The 21,636-nt window shown below is 38.4% G+C and overlaps 1 protein-coding gene across 3 annotated transcripts in view; it reads right to left on the bottom strand.

Annotated features, from left to right (window-relative positions):
- ADAMTSL3 (ADAMTS like 3) overlaps window positions 1-21,636 on the bottom strand; it is a 404,352-nt gene that overhangs the window by 178,574 nt on the left and 204,142 nt on the right. For all 3 annotated transcript variants that reach the window (XM_057719996.1, XM_057719995.1, XM_057719997.1), the window contains 4 exons: window positions 7,565-7,676; window positions 4,636-4,774; window positions 3,472-3,522; window positions 2,574-2,778 (listed from right to left, as the gene is read on the bottom strand). In XM_057719996.1, coding sequence (XP_057575979.1) covers window positions 2,574-2,778; window positions 3,472-3,522; window positions 4,636-4,774; window positions 7,565-7,676 — 507 coding nt within the window. The remainder of the gene's footprint in view (window positions 1-2,573; window positions 2,779-3,471; window positions 3,523-4,635; window positions 4,775-7,564; window positions 7,677-21,636) is intronic.

Raw genomic sequence — 21,636 nt, 5'->3', positions numbered from 1 at the left:
TCACTTTTTATGTGTAATAATTATTCACCAGAAATCAAAATACATTTATGTTGTTTTGGTTGTGTACTAAAATTAAATTTAATAATAACTTAATCCAGGGGAATATTTCTAATACTTCAAGCCTTATGGCTGGGACTTCCCTGGTGGTCCAGTGGTAAAGAATCCACCTTCCAATGCAGGGGACTTGGATTCGATCCCTGGTCAGGGAACTAAGATCCCACATGCCGTGGGGCAACTAAGCTCGTGCCCCTCAATAAGACAGCCCGAGTGCCACAAACTACAGTGCCCACACGCTCTGGAGCCCGCACGCCACAACTAGAGAGAGAAAAACCCATAAGCCACAACTAGAGAGAATCCCGCACGCCACAACAAAAGATGCCACGTGCCGCAACTAAGACCCAGTGCAGCCCTCCCACCCCCCGAAAAAAGAAATAAGAAAAAAAAAACAGTCTTATGGCTATAGGAAATTAAAACAAACTAATTTCAATTGCTACACATTTTCTTGGAGAAAAGTAGACTAGGGTAACCAATAAAAGACTTTAAAGCATAAAAGTACATTCTATTAGGATAAAATTCTGTGCGGGGGCAGGGAGTGGTTTGAAAATGTGAGTTCAAGGGGAAAATAATACAACATATTCAAGAAGAGCGTGTTCATATGTTTTTTTAAAAATGGAAGATGGCAAGGATAGAAACCATCATGGCATTTACTTTCTACTGGACATACTTTTTAAAATGCTATATCACTTTTGTTTTAAAATGTCAGCCTTCACAACATTTTAGAAATGACACTGTGATATTTTTTATTTAAACTTGTGATAAAAATTTTAGATGTCAACCTAAATATATATGAAGGGGTATATAATTTTCCAAACTTCTTTTGGTATGTGAACAAAAAAGGATGAATAATTACTGTGCTAATAAGTACAAATGAAGCAGCAGCAGGGGATGATTTTGAGCCAGGGATAGCGGAAAAGGACTGTGATGAGAGAGCATCTGAAAACTGGGGCTGGAAGTGGGTCTTTCACCCAGAAAACTCACTTATCTCTATTCTTCAAGTTTCAGTTCAAGTGCTACCTCCTTTTGGAAGCCTTCTCTGATACCTTCCGGTGGAGTGAATTGCCCCACCTCTGTGTGCCTGTCGTACAGGACATGATACCGCTCACCGCAGGATTACACTGCATCACAGCTGTTTATTTGCATGTATGTTTCTGCAACTGGTTTCTGAGCTTTTTGGGGGGGGGGGTAGGAGAAAGTTTTGTTTACTTCCTAGGATGACAGCTGACACACTGAATGAATAAGTAGATGAATAAGTAGATGAATGCATGTATGTGTTCAACTAAATATGTAGAGATCACGCAAAAGAGCTAAAGAAACATAAGTCAATTATGTCTCACTCTCTAGAAAATTAAAAGTTTAAGATTAAAATATTAAATATTAAACACCAATACCTGCAATGTTGTGACTAATCCAACTGCACTTTATCTGCTCTGGAGGTTTACTTGCTTGTCTCCCTAGAGAGAGGAAACTAAGCTAATTTAACACGAGGCCTTGTCATACCTCTGGGATGTTGCCCTTTTCTCTTTTCCTGCCACCTGCCACCTCAGTGGCTTCCAAATAGGCTGCCTGACTTTGACCTCTCCCAGCATCAGTCTATCTTGTCTCAATTAAAATATAATACACTTATTTTCTTCAACAAAAATAGCGAAGCTTCTTAGTCACCACCAGATCAAGAATACACTTCTAATGTCAGTTTTAGCATCTCCATCTTAATCTTCCAATTTTTAGTAACATGAGTTCTCTTTTTTTAATAAAGGTATTTATTTATTTGTTTATTTGTGTATATTATTTTTTTGACTGCGTTGGGTCTTCGTTGCTGCGCATGGGCTTTCTCTAGTTGCAGCAAGTGGGGGCTACTCTTCAACGTGGTGCACAGGCTTCTCATTGCTGTGGCTTCTGTTGCTGCAGAGCATAGGCTCTAGGCACTCGGGCTTCACTAGTTGCAGCATTTGGGCTCAGTAGTGGCTCTCGGGCTTAGTTGCTCTGCAGCATGTGGAATCTTCCTGGACCAGGGCTTGAACCCATGTCCCCTGCATTGGCAGGCGGATTCTTAACCACTGTGCCACCAAGGAAGTCCCATGGGTTCTCTTTTTAACCCAGATGAATTAGGGCCTTTTTCAACATCTAGTCATTCTGTGTCATTTCTGTCTTTGCTCAGCCATCTCAGCTTGGCCCTACCCCACAGTGATGTCTTCTCTAGGCTCTTGTTTGGTTAAATCTTAAGATGGGTCAATCCCTACAAGGGCAACAAAGACTTCCCACTCAACTCTGCTCCAGCGCCTGCTCCTTTCAGATGTACCATGGTTCTTAATGAATTATTCTTACCTGCACTGATGCCTACAATGTTCTCTCTTATATTGTCCTCCAACTGGTTCTTCCTAAGCTCTTTGGGAGTAGGAACCATGTTCATATACAGCTTCTGCCTCCCCCAGATTGCCCAGCACAATGTTGGGCACACAGCAAATTATCACTAAAATATGAGATTGAATTAAAAGTGGCATGTACTCAAACCTTACCTGAGACCAGTCCATGGCAATCCACTTAGGGCAGTCGAACAGATTACAGGTTTGCATAACCTTGGGTTTGGGCGCATACATGCACTTCCATTCTTCCACTTGCAGTATCTCTCCGTGCATGGACTCCTCCACACACACAAAACTCCGTCTCTGAATCCCACCTCCACAGGAAACTGAACATGCAGTCCAAGGATTATGTTCCCAGCTCAAAAGCAAACAAGTGAAAACACATTATTTATTTGTTGTTTGTTTCAAGTTTGCAAAGTTGGTTGCGAAAAGTACAGCCTCAGGATAACAGTTGTGGTTCAGCTGAAAGAGCACAGACTTGGAACCTTAAGACTTTAATCTTAACTGCTACACACAACGGGCAGTCACAAGGTACTTAACTCCTTTGACCCAAAGGTTATTGTCAAATGGGAGTAACACACCTGCCCTCGTGTATTATCACAATAGGGTCACTGTGAGAATCACATAAATTAAACCACAGAGTGTGAAAGCATCGTCAAACTGTCTCTAAACTATAAAACACCAATGGACAACATGACTAGGGAATCACAGAAACTCAAAGTTGGAAAGAACCATCCTAGTCATCTAGGTATAAAAGGGAATGCAAATTTCTGATCAATTACAATGCTTGAGCTCCCTCTGCAATACCCAGTTATTAAGATATGCTTGACATTTCCAGTGACAGAAAACATCACCTCTTGAGGCAGCCTATTCCATCTAATTCTTAGAAAAATCTTTCTAATTATGGAGTTGAAGTCTGTGTTCCATTAGCTCTCTCTAAAGGGTCTAATATCTATCACTCTTACATTTTAGACTATTGCTACCAATACTACAGTTCCTTGCAAACTACATAGAGTATATTACAGAAAGGAAAAGCAAACCTGTAACTCACCGAGGGAGAGGTTGGAAGTGGTCATAGGGCATGATCTCTTTAAATCCATCGCTACAAATGAAATCATTGTGAGAATATAATTTCTAATCAATTAACACATTTATTAATTTGACTAGTACAGACGTGACATCCCAAAAGACAGAGCTCTTTCAAATTAAAAACTAAATATTCCAAGCGTTATGAACCATTTCCACCAAAATTCAACCACTATCTTCTTAATTTTTAGGAACATCTCTGAAACACAACTTCCCCAACTCTATATGAAAATGTAGAAAATGGAATTAGTAATATGTACTCCTCAAAGGAAAGGGTTTTCTTAATTTAGATAAATCTTTGTATTCCCTTTTAGCATCTTACATTATTCTGATAAAATACTAACACACTGTCATGTTAGCAGGATCTTTAGAAAACCACTTTGTTTCACAAAATCTGTCCTTTGAAAAGGCCTCTATTAATAATTATGTACACTTAGGATTACAGGAAATGTATAGCTTCGTGATAGGAAATGAAATCCACTAAGAATCTCCCTTTTCCACTTGCAAACTTCTGCCTTAGCCAGCTGGCAGATAGCTGGTGGAATTCTGGGACTTGATAGTGTGCTGTTATTTTAAGATACTGTAGTAAAGCCAGGAAACTTCCCCAAGCAATTCAAGTCATCAGGTACTAAATTATGCAGCAGGCTAGTTTATGCATAGCTTTTCTGCTCTGGTATCAAAACTTTTCACTTCCTCGTACAATGCATTATTTATACTGAATTTAATGTGTATGCTTCAAAAGTCAAAACGTGGTCATCGGTGACCCAGTTTAAAAAGCTAAAATGGTGAGTTGCTGATATTTATGGCTGGTAGACAGACTAGACATTGTGCTTGGATGAAGAGACCTTTGATGCTGTATATGCAGGAGATGCTCGAAGAGGATCATTATAAAGAGTTAAAGATCACAGCACGTGGACATGTAGCCCACAAGAGAGAACTAGACAGAGTGAGCCAATGAGCCTAATTCCTACTGACCACGGTTATAAATGTGATGCAGCTACCTGCCACCAATGTATGTTCAAGGTCACGTGCACAATGGCAATGTGCCGCCTGGCAAGGCCGGATCACTCACAGCTGCAGCTGGTTTGGTTCTTTTTAAAGGAAAAGGGGTGTGGGCAGTTATGCAAACCTTGATGGGCAAGGATCCATGCTGCATTCCTTCAGTTTTGGTTTTGGTTTCACATTCTCAGGGTAGTAATGGCAATAATGGTCAGGAACCACCCTCTTCAATCGGATATCCACACATTCAGCAGAGTTGAGCTGATATCCTAAAGCAGCGCAACAGGAAAGTCTGATGATCGCATCCGTTTGGGCTTTGCTTAGCAAAGTTATCACGTGCCACACACATTTTCTTTCCTCTTCAATAAACTTAACTCAGTGGTTCTCAACCCTGGTTGTACAACAGAACCACTTAGGAACCTTTAATACACACCAACCCCCAGGTCCCTTCCTGGTCCAATTGAATCAGAAACACTGCAGCCAGGAAATCAGCATTTCCATGGATCAAAGTGAAAGGAATGGGTGCTTTCCGTTGTCACGACTGTGTTGCCACCAAAGAAATACAGTCGTTCTTTTATTCCCAGGCTGCTGGGTAGTAGCAGCAGCAGATGCCCACCTGCTTAATCCCTGGGGCGGGGAGGAAGGGGGGGGGTGTAAGTCTCTTTATCCAAAGCACCTGTGGAGAGCTAACAATTGGACCAAGTGCTATTTTCAGGTTCTTGATCTATTAACACTTTAGGTTTAGAGTTACTGTGGGGAGCGAATTAGATCATTTGTGTCAAAGCTTCGTTAAAAATGTAAATCTCTAGACAAATGCTAGGTGGTATGGTGCAGCAGCAGCAAAAAAAAAAAAAAAAGACTCTCAGGTTCTTCTAAGATGACTAAAATGTGTGGTCAAGATTGAGAATGACCACTTGAACTGACTGTGTGACTCCTAGCACTTATAACTAACAAGTTACAACAGACTCCTTTGAAAATGTCTGGAGCTCAGGTACAGGTTAGTTATTCATTGTCCTCAGTTCACTGTCACGTCTCCCCACTGTCATCATGGCACTGTGCAAGGCTCTCTTGTTTCCATATATTTCCTCTTCTCCCATCACTACGCCCATGACAATCCCCCAGAGACACCTATTTACTGTTTACATGTCCTTACGTATGCATCTGTCTTATGTCATGCTGTTTTGCATGTATCTGTTTTGACTAAATACATGATATTGTGTTTTAAATCCTGTTCTGTTTTCTACTTTCTCAACACTGCATTTCTGAGGACTACTGTTGCCCTGAGTTGTTGCTTCTTTCTTCTGTATAATATTCCATTGCTTGTACATTTTATTCACTTCCTGTCCTGTACCTCTGATGACAATAAACTTTCTAACTGGGGAAATAGCATCGTCTATACAGAGAGGAACAAAATCCTCCCCTGTGACATCTTCCCCTGCCTCATAAGCCTTCAAAGAAGAAGGCATGAAGACTTATTCCTGATTCTATTAAATTCAATTTGTATAGTCTCTGAGGAAAGTGAACATTCCACATGGACGAGTGCTGTAAATTTAGAAAACAACTCAAAAAAAGATGCTTCTATTTCCTGAAAGATTTGATTCCAGGTTTCCTGTCACTATATAAGTGTCAGGTTAAGTTGAAGAAAAGGAAAATTTTCAAAATCAGAATGAGCTCTTCAGGAAAAAAAAAAAAAAGATGCCCAAAGTTAAGTTCTCAGCCTCAGCCAACTGGTCTAAAGTTCTAAACATACATTTAAAGGCCCAATTGCCAAGAAGAATCTGATTTTATAAACTACTACACAGCGTTCTACGAGTATGGCTTAAACATAAGCTGAGTGTAGTAGAACAGACTAGTATGCATGATAAAAAGCAAGGTCAAAACCACAGGAACAAAAATTCAAATGGAGTCAATAAAATAGTACTTGGGTGCCAATATCTGCCATAAAGTCTACAATATCAGATGGCAGTGGCAGTCTTGGTTCTTTCTCCAAACTAATCTCAAGTGTCCCACAAAGACAAGACCAGGAAAGTCCATCCAAGTATCTTGGAGACCAGCGAGCTAGTTTTCCTGATTACCCCCAAAACTCTGAAATGCCATTTACACAAATCATGTAGATTTGATTACTAATGTAATTAAATTTTGGTAATGCTTTCCTCGTGGGGTTTATGTGTGTGTTCTTCTTTTCCCCCAAACAAAAGCAGAATGAGATTACAGCTCTTTGAGTCATAGAAAAAAATCTTTGTTCTAAATGGAAACGTATTTCTAGGAGGAGACAAGGAGCATACAGGTGTCTATAATTTGGGGAGAGAGACAATTTTTCTCTTTAATTTTGTCAAAGTACGGAGATAACTAAAAGAGAAAGAAATGAGACAGACTGCCTTCCTACATTATGAACAAATGTACTGAAATTCTGCCAGTGTACCAAAAATGGTGGGATGTTGGGGGAGCCCCTAAAAGGAGCCAAAATGTTCCTTCTGTCCTTTTAGCCAATGCTATCTTTGGTGGACAGTCTCATGGCCAGGTGACTCCACTGAAGGTTCCAGCAGGACTGATCGTGTCTTTCCTTGCACACCCAGATATCAGAACCATCTATCCTCCTCCCGAAAATTGAACCAACTGAACGAAGCTGAGTCCCATTATAAACGTCCCTCCCAGAATGGAAAGCTTCTCTTTTAACTTAGGTGTCCAAATGAGAACGTCGCTCTAACTGTGTGCAAGAGCAAGGGAATAAATTAAAGAGAGATTTATTTTTCTGATGGGTAAGAATTAAAAAGCCCCCTATCTTTCTGCTTTTATTTTGGGGTGCATGAGAGACATGCAAACATGTTCCCAGCTCTCTGCTCAAAGTAGAGGGTGTTCTCTACATCCAGCTGTCGCCTGTCTTCAGGAAGAAAGCACGTGCACGTTCATTTACAGCACTGCGTTCCAGGCCGCTGAGTTAGGTGCTGTGTGGCTACACATCTCTCGTTACCAGAATAATTTTAAAGCCAGCTTCAAACAGGCAAATGTGTCCTTTCTAACTCTGAACTCTAAATATTCATGAGCAGTCTGTGCCTCACCTCCTCCACACGTCACAGTACAGGGAAAGAAGTCAGTTTGTCTCCACTGATGACTGATTGGCTGGTAAAAGAAGAACTGGATCATGCTGTCCTTGGCCCCAGTGTACCTGGTCTGGATGGAGAGAACTGTGATCACATATTTGCATACAATGAGCTAGTGCCTTCCACACCTTTCAGTATGAGGGGAACCCAAGTCACCTACGTAGACAAGTATGTCAATCACTACAAACTCTGGTACATGAAGTTTCCTAGAATTTTATTATGTGATAGCATTTCAATTAGATTTGTCATCAACAGGATCTCAGAAGGTCTTCAAACAATCTCCCTGGAGTCATTTTCCCAGGTAATTTCATGCCTGGGAATAAGTTCACAAACATGTAGGCAGACATTTTTTGTTTATCTATTTCACTTTTTTTTCTTTCTGATACATTTGAATTTAATTTCCATGAGAACAGGAACGGAGACAATCTGGGTTTGCTTACACCATGGCACGTAATTGGGACTCTTACATTTATGGTAACAACATCTTTAAGCATCTTTAAGCAGATCCTTCTGAAAAATCCTTCTGAAAGTACAACTACAGAAACTCAAATGTACACAAATTCATGGTGTTTGCATATGAGCCTTCCAGTATCTAATTAAAATAGAGGAGGGGCCCCGCTGAACATGAGCAGGCAGTTATAGACAGAGGTAAGTTTACTTTCAGGTTATTTTACTCAGGCAGCATGTTCTCTCCCTTCATTTTTTTTTCTTCCCTCCTGATTGAACAAATGAGTGAATTGAGGAAAAGTCCCAGAACGCAACACAAAGAGAAAAAGAGAGGGAAAACAAAGGTCAAGCTTGTGGGGGATAGATCCAGAAATGCCAGCATCACATGGAGTTCAAGAGAAAGAATAGAGGGCTCCCCTGCTGGCACAGTGGTTAAGAATCCGCCTGCCAACAGGGGGACACGGGTTCGATTCCTGGGCTGGGAAGAACCCACATGCTGTGGAGCAACTAAGCCCACGTGCCACAACTATTGAAGCCAGTGCTCCTAGAGCCCATGCTCTGCAACAAGAGAAGCCATCACAATAAGAAGCCAGTACACTGCAATGAATAGTAGCCTCCACTCTCTGCAACTACAGAAAGCCCGCGTGCAGCAATGAAGATCCAATGCAGCCAATAAATAAACAATAAAATAAGTAAATAAATTTTTAAAAAGGAGAAAGAATAGAAAAAAAAAGAGGCTCTATACTTGATTACACAATTGCTGAGAATTTCCTAGACCTTCAGAAAGACAGAAGTACTCAATCTAAAAATATTCATCAAGTTCTGAGCAGACACTGTAAAAAATACAACAATAAGGATAAAGAGAAATTCTGCAAGTTATCAGAAAGAAAAAAGTCATTCCCTATAAAGGAGGGAGAATCAGAATGGCATCAGATTTCTTGTAGGCAATAATGCATGCAAGAAAACAAAAGCATTCAAAGTGATGAGGGACAATAGATTTTAAATCTAGAATTCTACAACCAAATTATTCACTGCTAATCAATAATCAATTGTCAACTTATAAACAATTTATGATCAAATTATTAATCAGTAATCAGTGAAATAAAGTTTTTCTTAGACACAAAAAGACACTTTACCACTCAGAGACTCTCACTAGGAAAAAACAACTACTAAAGGATATACTGAAAAAGAACTAATATAAATGCACAAGAAATTGGTGAGATGCAGGAAGCAGTAATGGTGAAATAAATCAGTAAAGCTTATTAGTAAATCTAAATAAGGGTTGACTGAAAAAGGAATGTATTTAATTATAAAACAGTAAAAAAAAAAAATGTAAAATTAGCAAATGGTGAAAAATTCCAGACATGAGATGTGTGTGGAGGGGTGGAGGGGCAGGGTTACAGTGATGGGATGAGGTGAGCACAGAAAAGGCTTCTAGGGAGTTTTGCTTCTGGCTAGGGAAGAATGGTTTGTTTTGGATGAATCCTCCCAGTGAGAATAAGTAAAAGTGCTGCATAAAATACTGTTTAATATATTTGAAGGCATCAGAGAATTACCATAGTAGTGGGGATTTGCAGGGCCAATATCCCAGACACAAAGGAAACACACTTGACACCACCTGTGATACCACCATCTCTGCTCAAGACATTTTCCATTTTACAAGTGGTGACTGAGCCGCTGAGAAGCTGAACAGACCAGTCATCAGACTCAAGTGGCTGGGGAGCAAAACCTGGAGCTCCAGGCCCACCAAGGTGAGGAGTGTTAGTAAACAGCCCAGGCTCCCAGCTAAGACCCCAGAGAGCTGTGTCTTAGGAATAAGAGTAGACAGGAAATATTCCAGTTTTCAAAGGGAATGAAGCCCAGGTTCAAATTATTTCAGTCCCTTGTTGGATGAAGGTGACTGGCTATTAATCTGTCTTCTAGAAGCAATAATTAATCCAGTCTCAAATTATATCTATAATCCTTCATCAACTATGTGCAGCAAAACTTAAAAATAACCCTAGATATACAACAAAGACAAAATTTAACAACAACCAAAAACGTGGGAAAATAGACACATAAACAGAATTATAGGAAATCCAGTTATGGGCATTAACTAATAGAAACAAAAACGCAAGTATATCAAAACCACTTCCTGTAGCCCTGGCCTTGTCTTCATGTCTTGTTTTCCTGCTTGAGGGCCTAGCAATACCTCATTCTATTCCCATGGTCATAAAACATCAGTGTTATCACATCACTTCTGCCTCAGGCTTTGTTTTTAAGAAAAACCAGGGACTTCGCTGGCGGTCCAGTGGTTCAGACTTTGCCTTCCAGTATAGGGGATGCAGGTTTGATCCCTGATCAGGGAACTAAGATTCCACATGCCTCACAGCCAAGAAACCAAAACATAAAACAGAGCAATGTTGTAACAAATTCAATAAAGACTTTAAAAATGGTCCACATCAAAAAAAATTTTTTTTAAAAGAAGAAAACCTACACTAAGATTCTATTGCTAAAATGTTCAAGAAATTAAGTGACAAGATGGACAATTTCACCAGAGACAAAGAAACTATAATAAAAATAAAATTGATTTTAGAAATAAAAATCACTATAATATAAATAAATATCTCAATGAACAGACTTAGTAGATTAGACTTGGGTTCAGCAAATATTATCTTAAAGAACCAGGTAGTAAAAGTGAGTTTTCAGGCCATGTTGTCTCAGTTGCAATTATTCAACTCTGCTGGTGTAGTGCAAAAGAAGCCACAGGCAATATATAAATAAATGGGGGTAGCTGTAAACTCCATTTACAAAGACAGGTGGTTGGCATGCTGGTCAAAATCTGCTGACTTTTGGATTACATACACCTGAACAGAGAATTAATAAACTGACAGATAAAAAGAAAATGGAAATTAGACATTTGGGATGAAGGTATAATTGTAGTCCCAGAAAGAGGGAACAAAAAGAATAGCATAGAAGCTATATCTAAAGAGGTAATAAATGAGAAAATCTTTTAAAACTGATGATGGCTATCAAGCTACAGAGTCATGAGGCACCATAAACCTCAAGCAGAAGAAAGTTACTAATTACATCACAGTCACATGGATGAAAACCAAAAACAGAGAGAAAACACTTTTGAAAGCAGACAAAGAAAAAAAGCACATTACCTTCCAAGGAAGAAAAACAAGACTGACAGCTGACTTCCCAAGAGAATAAATGGAAGCCAGAATACAATGGGGAGATATCTTCAAAGTGCTGAAAGAAAATAGTTTCACAATGATAAAGAGATCGAGTCACTAGAAGAGGTAATGATTTTAAATGTGAGTGTACCTAACCACCTAGCCTCAAAATCTATAGTTCAAAAATTAACAGGAATAGAAAAGATATAGACAAATGCACAGTCATAGTAGTAGCTTTACCAAGTCTCTTTTGGTAACTAACAGAATAAGCAGACAGAAATCAGTAAAGCTATAATTTTATATAAAACCATTAATAAATATGACCTAATTGACGTATGTAGAACATTGTGTCCAGCAACAGAAAACTACATATCACATTCTTCCAAAATTTGCTACACTCTGAGCCACAAATTAGGTTTTAATAATTTCAAAACATTGAAATAATATAATGTTCTTTGACTACAGTAGAATTAAGGTATAAAATGATGAGATGACTTGAAAATCCCCACATACTTGGATGCTACACTTCTAAGTATTCTATAAGTCAAAGAATATATCATGATGGAAATTACAATACAATATAACTGAATGATGAAGGAAAAACTTTCATATCAAACTTCGTGGAATGAAACCTAAGGCATGCTTTGAGAGAAATTTATAGAGTTAAAAGCATATGTTATGGAAAAATTAGATGAAAATCACTGATCTAAACATCCAGCTCAAAAATTTAGAAAAAGAAAAACATATTGAATTCAGACAAAGCAAAGAGATGGTAATAATAAAGATAAGAGCAGACATTAATGATAGGAGAATGAAACTACCTTCAAGTACTTTATAAAGCCAAAAGGTGTTTCTGTGAAAAGTCTCATAAAATTGACAGCCATGCAACATGACTGATCAAGGAAAGAAAAAGAGTAGGGACAAATAATCAATATTAGGAATGAGAAAGAAGACACTACAGATTCTCCACACAATGAAGAAATAAGACAATACTATAAAAAATCTATGCCAATAACTTTTAAAGAGGTAGTTGAAATACACAAATTCTTTGAAACAAAGCTGACACATAAGGCAATAAAACACCTGACTAGTCAATAGCAATCTCATACAAATTGTTACAGAAAATACGAACTGAGGAAATACTTCTCAATTTGTTTTATAAAGCTAGCATAAAATTAATACCAAGATCTGACAAAGACCTTACATGAAAAAAAACAAAAATCCCCCCAAACACCAAAAAAGAATCATAAATAAAATAATTTAAAATCATACCTAGTGATACATAAAAGGATAATTCCTTTTATTAATAATAAGATAATAAAACTTACAGGTAAATACTGTTTTAATAAAAAATAATGACCAAATAAAGTTTATTACAGGAGGGTAAGATTGGTTTAACATCTGAAAATCAATGTAATTCACTATATAAAAGGAAAAAAAGAAAAAATTATGATCACTTCAAAAAATGCAAAAAAGGCATCTGATAAAATTCCACACTTATGTATGATAATGATGCAAACTAGGAAAAAATTTATTTCATGAGATAAAAATATCTACAGGAAATTTATAGAAAACATCATACATGATGGAGGAATTATAGAAATCTTTGCCCTGAAAATGAGAAGCATGACAAGCATTGCTGCTGTCACTATTTCTATTCAACATTGTACTAGATGTCCTAAGGAATGCAATATAGCAAGAAAAAAATTTTAAAGCATACAATAATTGGAAAAAAAGAAACAAAACATTATTTGCAGGTGTCATAATTGTGCATGTACATAATCCAAGAGAATTCACAAACTATTAGTATTAACAAGTGAATATAGTGAGAATATAACGTCAATATACAAAAATCAATTAGATTTTCAAACTCCAGCAGAAAACAAATAGAAAAAACTTAAAAACACTTACAATAACATCAAAATAACAAACATTTGGGAATTAATTTAATAAAAGATATGTAAAACATATACATGAAAATTATAAACATTATTGACAAGAATTTTAAAAGAACTAAGCAAAGGAATGAATATACCATATTTATGGACTGGAAGACTTGATATTGGAAAGTCATTTTCTCCAAATTGACCTACAGATTCAATGTAATTCCAATCAAAATAAGCAGAATTTTATAAAACTTTAGACGCATATTTCAAAATTCACATGGAAGGAGTCAAGAATGTCAAAGATAATCTTTAAGAGCAAAGCCGAAAAACTAATACTACCAGGTATCAAGACGTTTTAATGCTACAGTCATTAAGACACAATGGTGTTGGTGCAAATAGACAAATAGGTCAATGAAACAGAACAGAGTCCAGAACAGACCCACGCATACAGAGTTCGAGATTTAAGACAAGGTGAGAAAAAATGTCTTTTCACCTAATGGTGTTGGGTCAATAGGATAGTCATGGGGAAAAAATATTGATTCTACTTCACGACATACACAAATATCAATTCTAGGTGGATTATGTTAAACAGCTCTTAATATGTAAGATAAAACAAGTTTTCAAGATGAAAACATGAAGAATATTTTTATGATGCTGGAAAAGCAAAGATTTTCTAAACAGGATACAAATAGCTTATGCATAAAGTTTAAAATTAACAACCTACACCACAAAAATTAAGAACTTCTGCATGGGGAAACTGATAGCCCTAAATATATTTAATGGAGAATAAAAGTTGAAAATAAAATGAATTAAGAATTTAGCTCTAGAAGTTAAAAATACAATACCAACATAAAACCATGTAAAGAAAAAGGAAAGGAATGAAAATTAAAATTTATATAAATAGAATTTTTTATAAACTCTGAGAGTTAACAAGACTAAAATCTAGTTCTTAGATGTCTCAGAGACAAATCTTTGGATGTTTGAACAAAACAAAAACTAGACAAGGAACCAGTGAACAAGTTTAGGAATGAAAGAGACAGTTACAGGTACGGCTTAGATTTGTTTTGTTTGTTTGTTTGTTTGTTTTTTTATAATTTAGAATGTTGTTAATTTGGCTGTTTTATTTTTATTTTTTTTAATAATTTTATTTATTTATTTATTATTTTTTGGGGGGTACACCAAGTTCAATCATCTGTTTTTATACACATATGTGATTTGTTTTTAATGATAAAGAAATGCTATGATTACATTTGAAAAGCTAAGTTTGAAAAATTAGATGAATTGGACAATTGCAAAACTGACTCAGAAGCAGAACCCTAAATAAATCAATAACCTAGGAGGAACTGAAATGATTTTCTAAGTCTTGTTCATTACCACCAAAAGGAAATAGAAAAAGGGAAGGGAGGGAAGGAAAGAAAAGGCATTAAGCACAGATGTTTTACAGAAAGAAATAATCCTTATTGCAGCAGATGCATTTTATTGCTTTCCAGTGTCCATTCCTCTCTCCCTTTCTGCCATGGCCTCATTCCACAGCCTTGTTCCAAGCTTCCTTTCTCCTGCAGGTGTCTCAGATAACTCCCTTAGCAACTTTCAACTATACAACAGAGTACTGTTAACTTTAGTCACTGTCACTGTACTCTACATTACATCCCCAGAACTTATTTATCTTGTAACTGGAAGTTTGTACTTTTTCACCACCTTCACCCATGTCACTACCCCACCCTCTTCCTGCCTCAGGCAACCACCAATCTGTTCTCTGTACCTGTGAGTCTGGATTTTTTTTTTTTTTAATTCCACATGGAAGTGAAATCATACAGTATTTGTCTTTCTCTGACTTATTTCACTTAGCATAATTCCCTCAAGGTCCATGTTTCGGCTATTGTAAATAGTGCTGCAATGAACTTGGGGGTGCAGATATCTTTTTGACACAGTGATTTTGCTTCCTTCAGATATATTTCCAGAAGTGGAATGACTAGATCATATGGGAGTTCTGTTTTAACTTTTTGATGATCCTCCATATTGTTTTCCACAGTGGCTGCACCAATTTACATTCCCACCCACCGTGCACAGGGTTCCCTTTTCTCCACATCCCTACCAACACTTGTTATCTCTTGTCTTTTTGGTAATAGCCTGCTAACAGGTGTGAGTGATATTGCACTTCCCTGATGATTAGTGATGTTGGGCACCCTTTCATGTACCTATTGGCTATTTGTATGTCTTCTTTGGAGAAGTGTCTATTCAGGTCCTCTGCCCATTTATTTTTTTCGTAACAATACAATTCTGAAAAAAAAAAAATCCATCAATCCATATGTTTTCCTCAAGCTAAACACTACTTGTAGCTTAAATTTATAAAACAGATGAAATTTCTTTCAATTCTAGTTCTTTACACTGTCATTTGAAAATAATGCAGTTGTTTAGAGGTTTATTCATATTATAATATCTTTAAATGTCATTAAAACATGATGCAGTATTATCATTCTTCCCTGGAAAAAGTCCCTGTTACTACCATTGAGAATTTCTGAGCATTGTAAGAAAATTTTAATCCTAAGAAGGAGTTTATATTTGGATATTTGTTCTTCAGTTCCAAGAACACTGGCATTATATTGTATTATTTTCGGGAGGAAAATAGGCAAAATGGGAGATAAAAGATTATTTCTTCAAAAGAAATGAAAACTACTAACTAAATATATAATGCCCCTTCCTTTAACACTAAAAACTTTAGAAAAATGAACTGACTTAAATCTGCAGGGATCTTTTCCTCCCCCAAGGTCTTGTTTTGCGTTTGTGTTTTGTGACCAGGCAGCAGAGTCATAACAACTGCTCGCACTCTACGAAGATGATAGCCAAGATGCAGCTTTCTCGTTCCTTATAACAGCTCTGATCTTCTTCACAAGCCTCCTCCTAATTGGGGAGGGAGGGGGAGACAGCTTAAATGGCGTTCAATCTTAGGAGCCCAGTTTGGTTCCCTCAATTAAAGTGTTCTCTTTAGGTACCGCCATCTTGGGTGGGGAAGTGGCCAGGTTTTCAGCTGTGCCCTCATCCAGACTGAGCTCCTCTACGGTGGTCTTCGATCTTGGACCTCACAGAGGCGGGAAAAGAAAGAGGCCTCAGATCCATTCATGTAGGTTCTCATCCTGTCCTTGGACCCACGGCTGTGTCCCTTGTCCCTCTGGCCACTGGGAGCCCTGCAGGGAGCCTCAGTGCTGGTGACCTCAGCTGCATTCTTCCCCAGCCAGAGTGGGTGGGCTCCTCTGTTAAACGCCCAGTCCACGTTCCTCTTGTGCTCAGCTTCTTGGTGGTGTGGCCGGGACTCCTCTCCAACCCTTGGCCTGGCTCACAGTCCCTTACCAGGGAGACCAGATGTTTTATTGTCTAAGCCAGGACATTTCTGAGGATGAAAAGAGGAGCTTCTAAGAATGAAGTCAGGGCCACAGGCGGAAAGTGGGTCTTTTCTGAACACACTAGGATGTCTGGTCACTCCACCTTTACCCCTCAGCTGTAGGGTCACTGTGCCCCCACCATATCAACCTCTCCAAGGCTGGCCAGCCAAGAGTACATGGAAATTTCTAGATACCCTCCATGCCACATGAGAGCTGAGGGAGGCTCTGAGGAGCTGAACTCAGACACAACCTGTGATTACACATTTCAGAGCACTGATGCCAATTTCACTCCGAGGCAGCTTTTCCTGGTTGTGGATGGATGGAGGTGGCCACCCTAGGAGGCATTTTCTTCTTGGGGTTCTAAATGAAGAGTGAAGCAAACCTCCTCCTCTGCCTTTAGCTCTGAAACCTACTTAATACACTTCCCTGTTCTGGAGAGTGACTGCTGTCGTGATCTACGTCTCATCACCTTGCTTTCTCCATCCTGTCCCCAGTTTTCTTCTTTTACCCACAATCCCCCGAGGCAGAGGAAGCTGACCCTCCACATCCTTGCTGGGGTCTCCCTACAATGGACACTCCCCCCGAGGGCGCTGAGGATGCTAAGCCCATGGCTCAGCCTTACTGGGGGTAGAGGCATCCTCTATACTGTGGAAGAAACACTTTGATGGAGTCCCCCGACCTTGGTCCTTGAAATGTTATGGGAACTAAATAGATTTATAGAAGACTTATCTCTCTCTATAAGCCTGACATTCAAGACAAAAGTCTGAACAGAAAAATGAAAAAAATCCTACCTTAATAATCAAAAGTGGAACATGAATGCTCTTTGCATTCCTGCTAACAACAGCCCAATCATCAACCACTACTTTCAAATCCCCAGGGCAGATAGCTGCACTGACAAGGTCAAGTACACAGGTTGGCAAAGAGAAATGCACATTAACATTATACAATATACAACTGTATAATGTTATACGTTATTGCATAACATTCCAAATGTATAACATTATACAACATACAAGAGTATATTACTCCTGTTTGATTAGGAAAATGATTTTATAACAATGGTAAGAAAACGAATTCAAACTCAGCTGCCTTACTTGGCCACTTCCGAATAGTTTCCAAAATTTGTGAAACAGATTTTTCTGTAAAACTTTTTTTCATATTTGTGTATATATTTACACCAATAATGTAGCTGTGAATTATGGTAACTACTAGAATAGTATTTGAACTGCTTTAACCAAGAAATTTCCCTCAACAGACAACACTGCATGTAAATATCACGTAATATTTCAAAAGCTTCTACCTTTGTGATTCATGGCAAATGCTTAAGATGAGGTAGAATTCTGATGTGGAGGCATGATGAAATAGGTAAATTTTCTTTTCTGTTGGCCACTGTTAAGGGCTGAATTGTATCCATCCCACAAAAAGATATGTTGAAGTCCTAACTCACAGAACCTCAGAATATGATCTTATTTGGAAATAGGGTCTTGGCAGATGTAGTCAAGTTAGGATGAGGCCATTAGGGTGGGCCCAAACCAGTATGGCTGGCATCCTTATCTAAAGGGGAAATTTGGGTGCAGACATTGACATGCACAGAGGGAAGGTGGTGTGAATGTGGGGAAGAAAACCTGAGGATCCAGAAGCTAGGAGAGAGACAGGAAACAGTCTTCCTCACAGCCTTCAGAAGGAACCACTCCTGCCTTCACCCTAATCTTGGACTTCTAGTCTCCAGCACTGTGAGATGATAAACGTCTGTTGTTTAAGCCACCTGGTGTATGGTGTTTGGTTACAGGAGCCTCAGGAAACTAACACATGCACTGACCCTAAAAACTGTCTCGGCTGTGTTGTGAAATACCTGTGAACATATGAATTTAGCCACCATCAGCACCACATTGCAAGGCTGAAATCTTCTCTTTGAGAGAGAGGAAAACAGGCAGATTCAAATCCTCTTGTCCCTGGATTAGTTAGATGTGCTATCGAAATTCCCCAGAAAGGAAAGAGAGAACTTGTAGGCAGAAAACATACAAAATATCTGGAGCTGTGGTTGGAGGAAACCAGAGACACAGGCTTGCCTAGCTGAAAACTAACAGGAAAAGAAATCAGAAAAAGTTTTCCTACAGAAACACAAAGTATCCAAATGGGAGAAAGAAGATAGACAACTAACATAAAAAGGAAGATTTCAAACCAGGAGGAGGAGAAACTTTTTTTCCCTTGAAGATGGACACATTTTTAAAGAGGGGCAAAGCCACCAGCAATAATTAAAATAGTTAACCATGGAAACTGATGTCTTTCTCAAAGCCACTTACATTTCTGTTACTAGATTATCCTCATATGTGTATACTGAAAATTGATATGCACACGTATCTACTGACAGATATTCAGTAAATTCTCATTGAATGGACAGTGCCTCTATACCGTCCAATCAATGAAGCACACAGCATCAACTACTGGCTCAAGACTCTCTACTGCTACCTGGTGGCAACATGTGCATATTGCAGAAGCAAAATAAGAATATTTCAGGAGCTCTCATGCAAAATACCTGTGACTCAGTAACACAGTAACAAGAGCCATCCGTGGGAAACAGATCATTCAGGAAAATAAGAATGTATAGTGATAAATCCATTGGGAAGAAGAAAAAGTGCACTTTTCAGGAACGGTCCAATTATGAAAATATAGCTTCTGAAAAAGTAGAAGAAAGAAATTTTGTCTTACTGGTACACTGAGCTGCCAGATTTGAGAATCCACACAAAAATAACCACAAAAGACCCTAACATCCCATGGATGCCCTCAGACTTTACTGTCTATGTCAGAATACCATCATTTTTCAACAGTCCATGTATTAAAACTCCATGAAATGAGGTCTAATCTAGGACCTGTATGGAAGAGGGTAGGTTTATATCACAGTGCACCCATGACGGAGGGAAAGTAGCACCCAGTGGGGAAAAGCTGGTCTTCACATCCTCTCTCAGGTTGAAGCCAGGTCTTCCTTTTCCTAAATTCAGCTGTTCTTGGTTGATTGGAATGGAAAGAGATACAATGAAATACATGCCTGACCGTCATCAGAGATGTCACACATACACTTTTAACCTCCCTCTCAAAGGACAGCCATCACTTAATTGCATTGCGAGTCAAGGAGAGATGAATAGAAGCAGAGCTCCTCATCTTAGTAACAACACAGGCTGGGTAACACTACAGTGCTCCAAGTGGGGGGGAAAAAGGTACTGATGGAAAAAAGATATTTCCTAGAAACCCACAATATTTGCACAAGCTTGTAAGTCAGGGAAAACCATCAGAGTCATTCTTGCTTCATCACAGCATCTCCGACTTTGCCAGATTCTCTCCCACTGAGCACACCACATTCATGGCTTTAGGCATGAAAGTGAGGCTCTATTTATGCATGAGTCCAACAGTTGTGTGCAACACCCTCTTTGATAAATAAATAAATAAATAAATAAATAAATATATATATATATATATATATATATATATATATAAACCTTTCCAGTCAAGAGAGATCAAAAGCTTTTCAGAAATTGAAGTTAAAGCCCAGAATTGTTTATTAAATCTGACAAAACTGAAACTCCAAGACAGTAAAATAGAAGACTGAGTACAAATTCAGATAGCGGCAACATGCTGCTAAAATGCATTCTACTAAGAGGTCATTATACAATTTGGGCAAGAAGGGGTTAATTACACATGCGATATATGACGGTATTCTTCTTTTGAGAATTATTTTAAGTATTAGAATATTATAAGTAAAACTAAGACCACTCCCCCAAAGCACCGAACGCCCCTAAAATAGCCATTGTTTCCTCAGTGTTTTCAGTTTGGAATGTATCCTCTCAGATCTTAAAAAAATGTATACACACACATACACATACACATATTTGTATACATACACGTGTGTGTATACACACACCTGTACAAGTAAACAGCTATTGTGTATGTGTTTTTTTTTTATTTTTCATTTTTTATTTTTGGGGGTACACCAGGTTCAATCATCTGTTTTTATACACATATCCCCGTATTCCCTCCCTTCCTTGACTCCCCCCGCCTCGAGTCCCCCCCACCCTCCCTGCCCCAGTCCTCTAAGGCATCTTCCATCCTCGAGTTGGACTCCCTTTGTTATACAACAACTTCCCACTGACTATCTATTTTACAGTTGGTAGTATATATATGTCTGTGCTACTCTCTCGCTTCGTCTCAGTTTCCCCTTCACCCCCCGCCCCCTCCCATACCTCGAGTTCTCCAGTCCATTCTCTGTATCTGCATCCTTGTTCTTGTCACTGAGTTCATCAGTACCATTTTTAGATTCCGTATATGTGAGTTAGCATACAATATTTGTCCTTCTCTTTCTGACTTACTTCACTCTGTATGACAGATTGTAGTTCTATCCACCTCATTACATATAGCTCCATCTCATCCCTTTTTATAGCTGAGTAATATTCCATTGTATATATATGCCACATCTTCTGTATCCATTCATTTGTTGATGGGCATTTCGGTTGCTTCCATGTCCTGGCTATTGTAAATAGTGCTGCAATAAACATTATGGTACAAGTTTCTTTTGGGATTATGGTTTTCTTTGGGTATATGCCCAGGAGTGGGATTACTGGATCATATGGAAGTTCCATTTGTAGTTTTTTAAGGAACCTCCAAATTGTTTTCCATAGTGGCTGTACCAACTTACAGTCCCACCAACAGTGCAGGAGAGTTCCCTTTTCTCCACACCCTCTCCAACATTTGTTGTTTCCAGATTTTGTGATGATGGCCATTCTGACTGGTGTGAGATGATACCTCATTGTGGCTTTGACTTGCATTTCTCTGATGATTAGTGATGTTGAGCATCTTTTCATGTGTGTGTTGGCCATCTGTATGTCTTCTTTGGAGAAATGTCTATTTAGGTCCTCTGCCCATTTGTGGATTGGGTTATTTGCTTTTTTGGTGTGTGTATGTGTTTTTATGCATGGGATCAATAAACAACACATTTTCCATGCTAATACTTTCACCAAACAATATCTTAAAATTTTAACCTTTGTGGTTATTTCTCCCATCTCATCACTGTACTATGTTTCCTACTCAGTCAGAGATCTCTAAACTGACTTGAGAAGAATACAGATCTTCTGAGTAGGAATGAAAAGAGAATTTTTAAAAAGATTGTG

The sequence above is a fragment of the Hippopotamus amphibius genome, chromosome 2 (assembly GCF_030028045.1).
Source record: "Hippopotamus amphibius kiboko isolate mHipAmp2 chromosome 2, mHipAmp2.hap2, whole genome shotgun sequence".
NCBI classification, from domain to species: domain Eukaryota; kingdom Metazoa; phylum Chordata; class Mammalia; order Artiodactyla; family Hippopotamidae; genus Hippopotamus; species Hippopotamus amphibius.
This window is presented reverse-complemented; position numbering and strand designations above follow the sequence as displayed.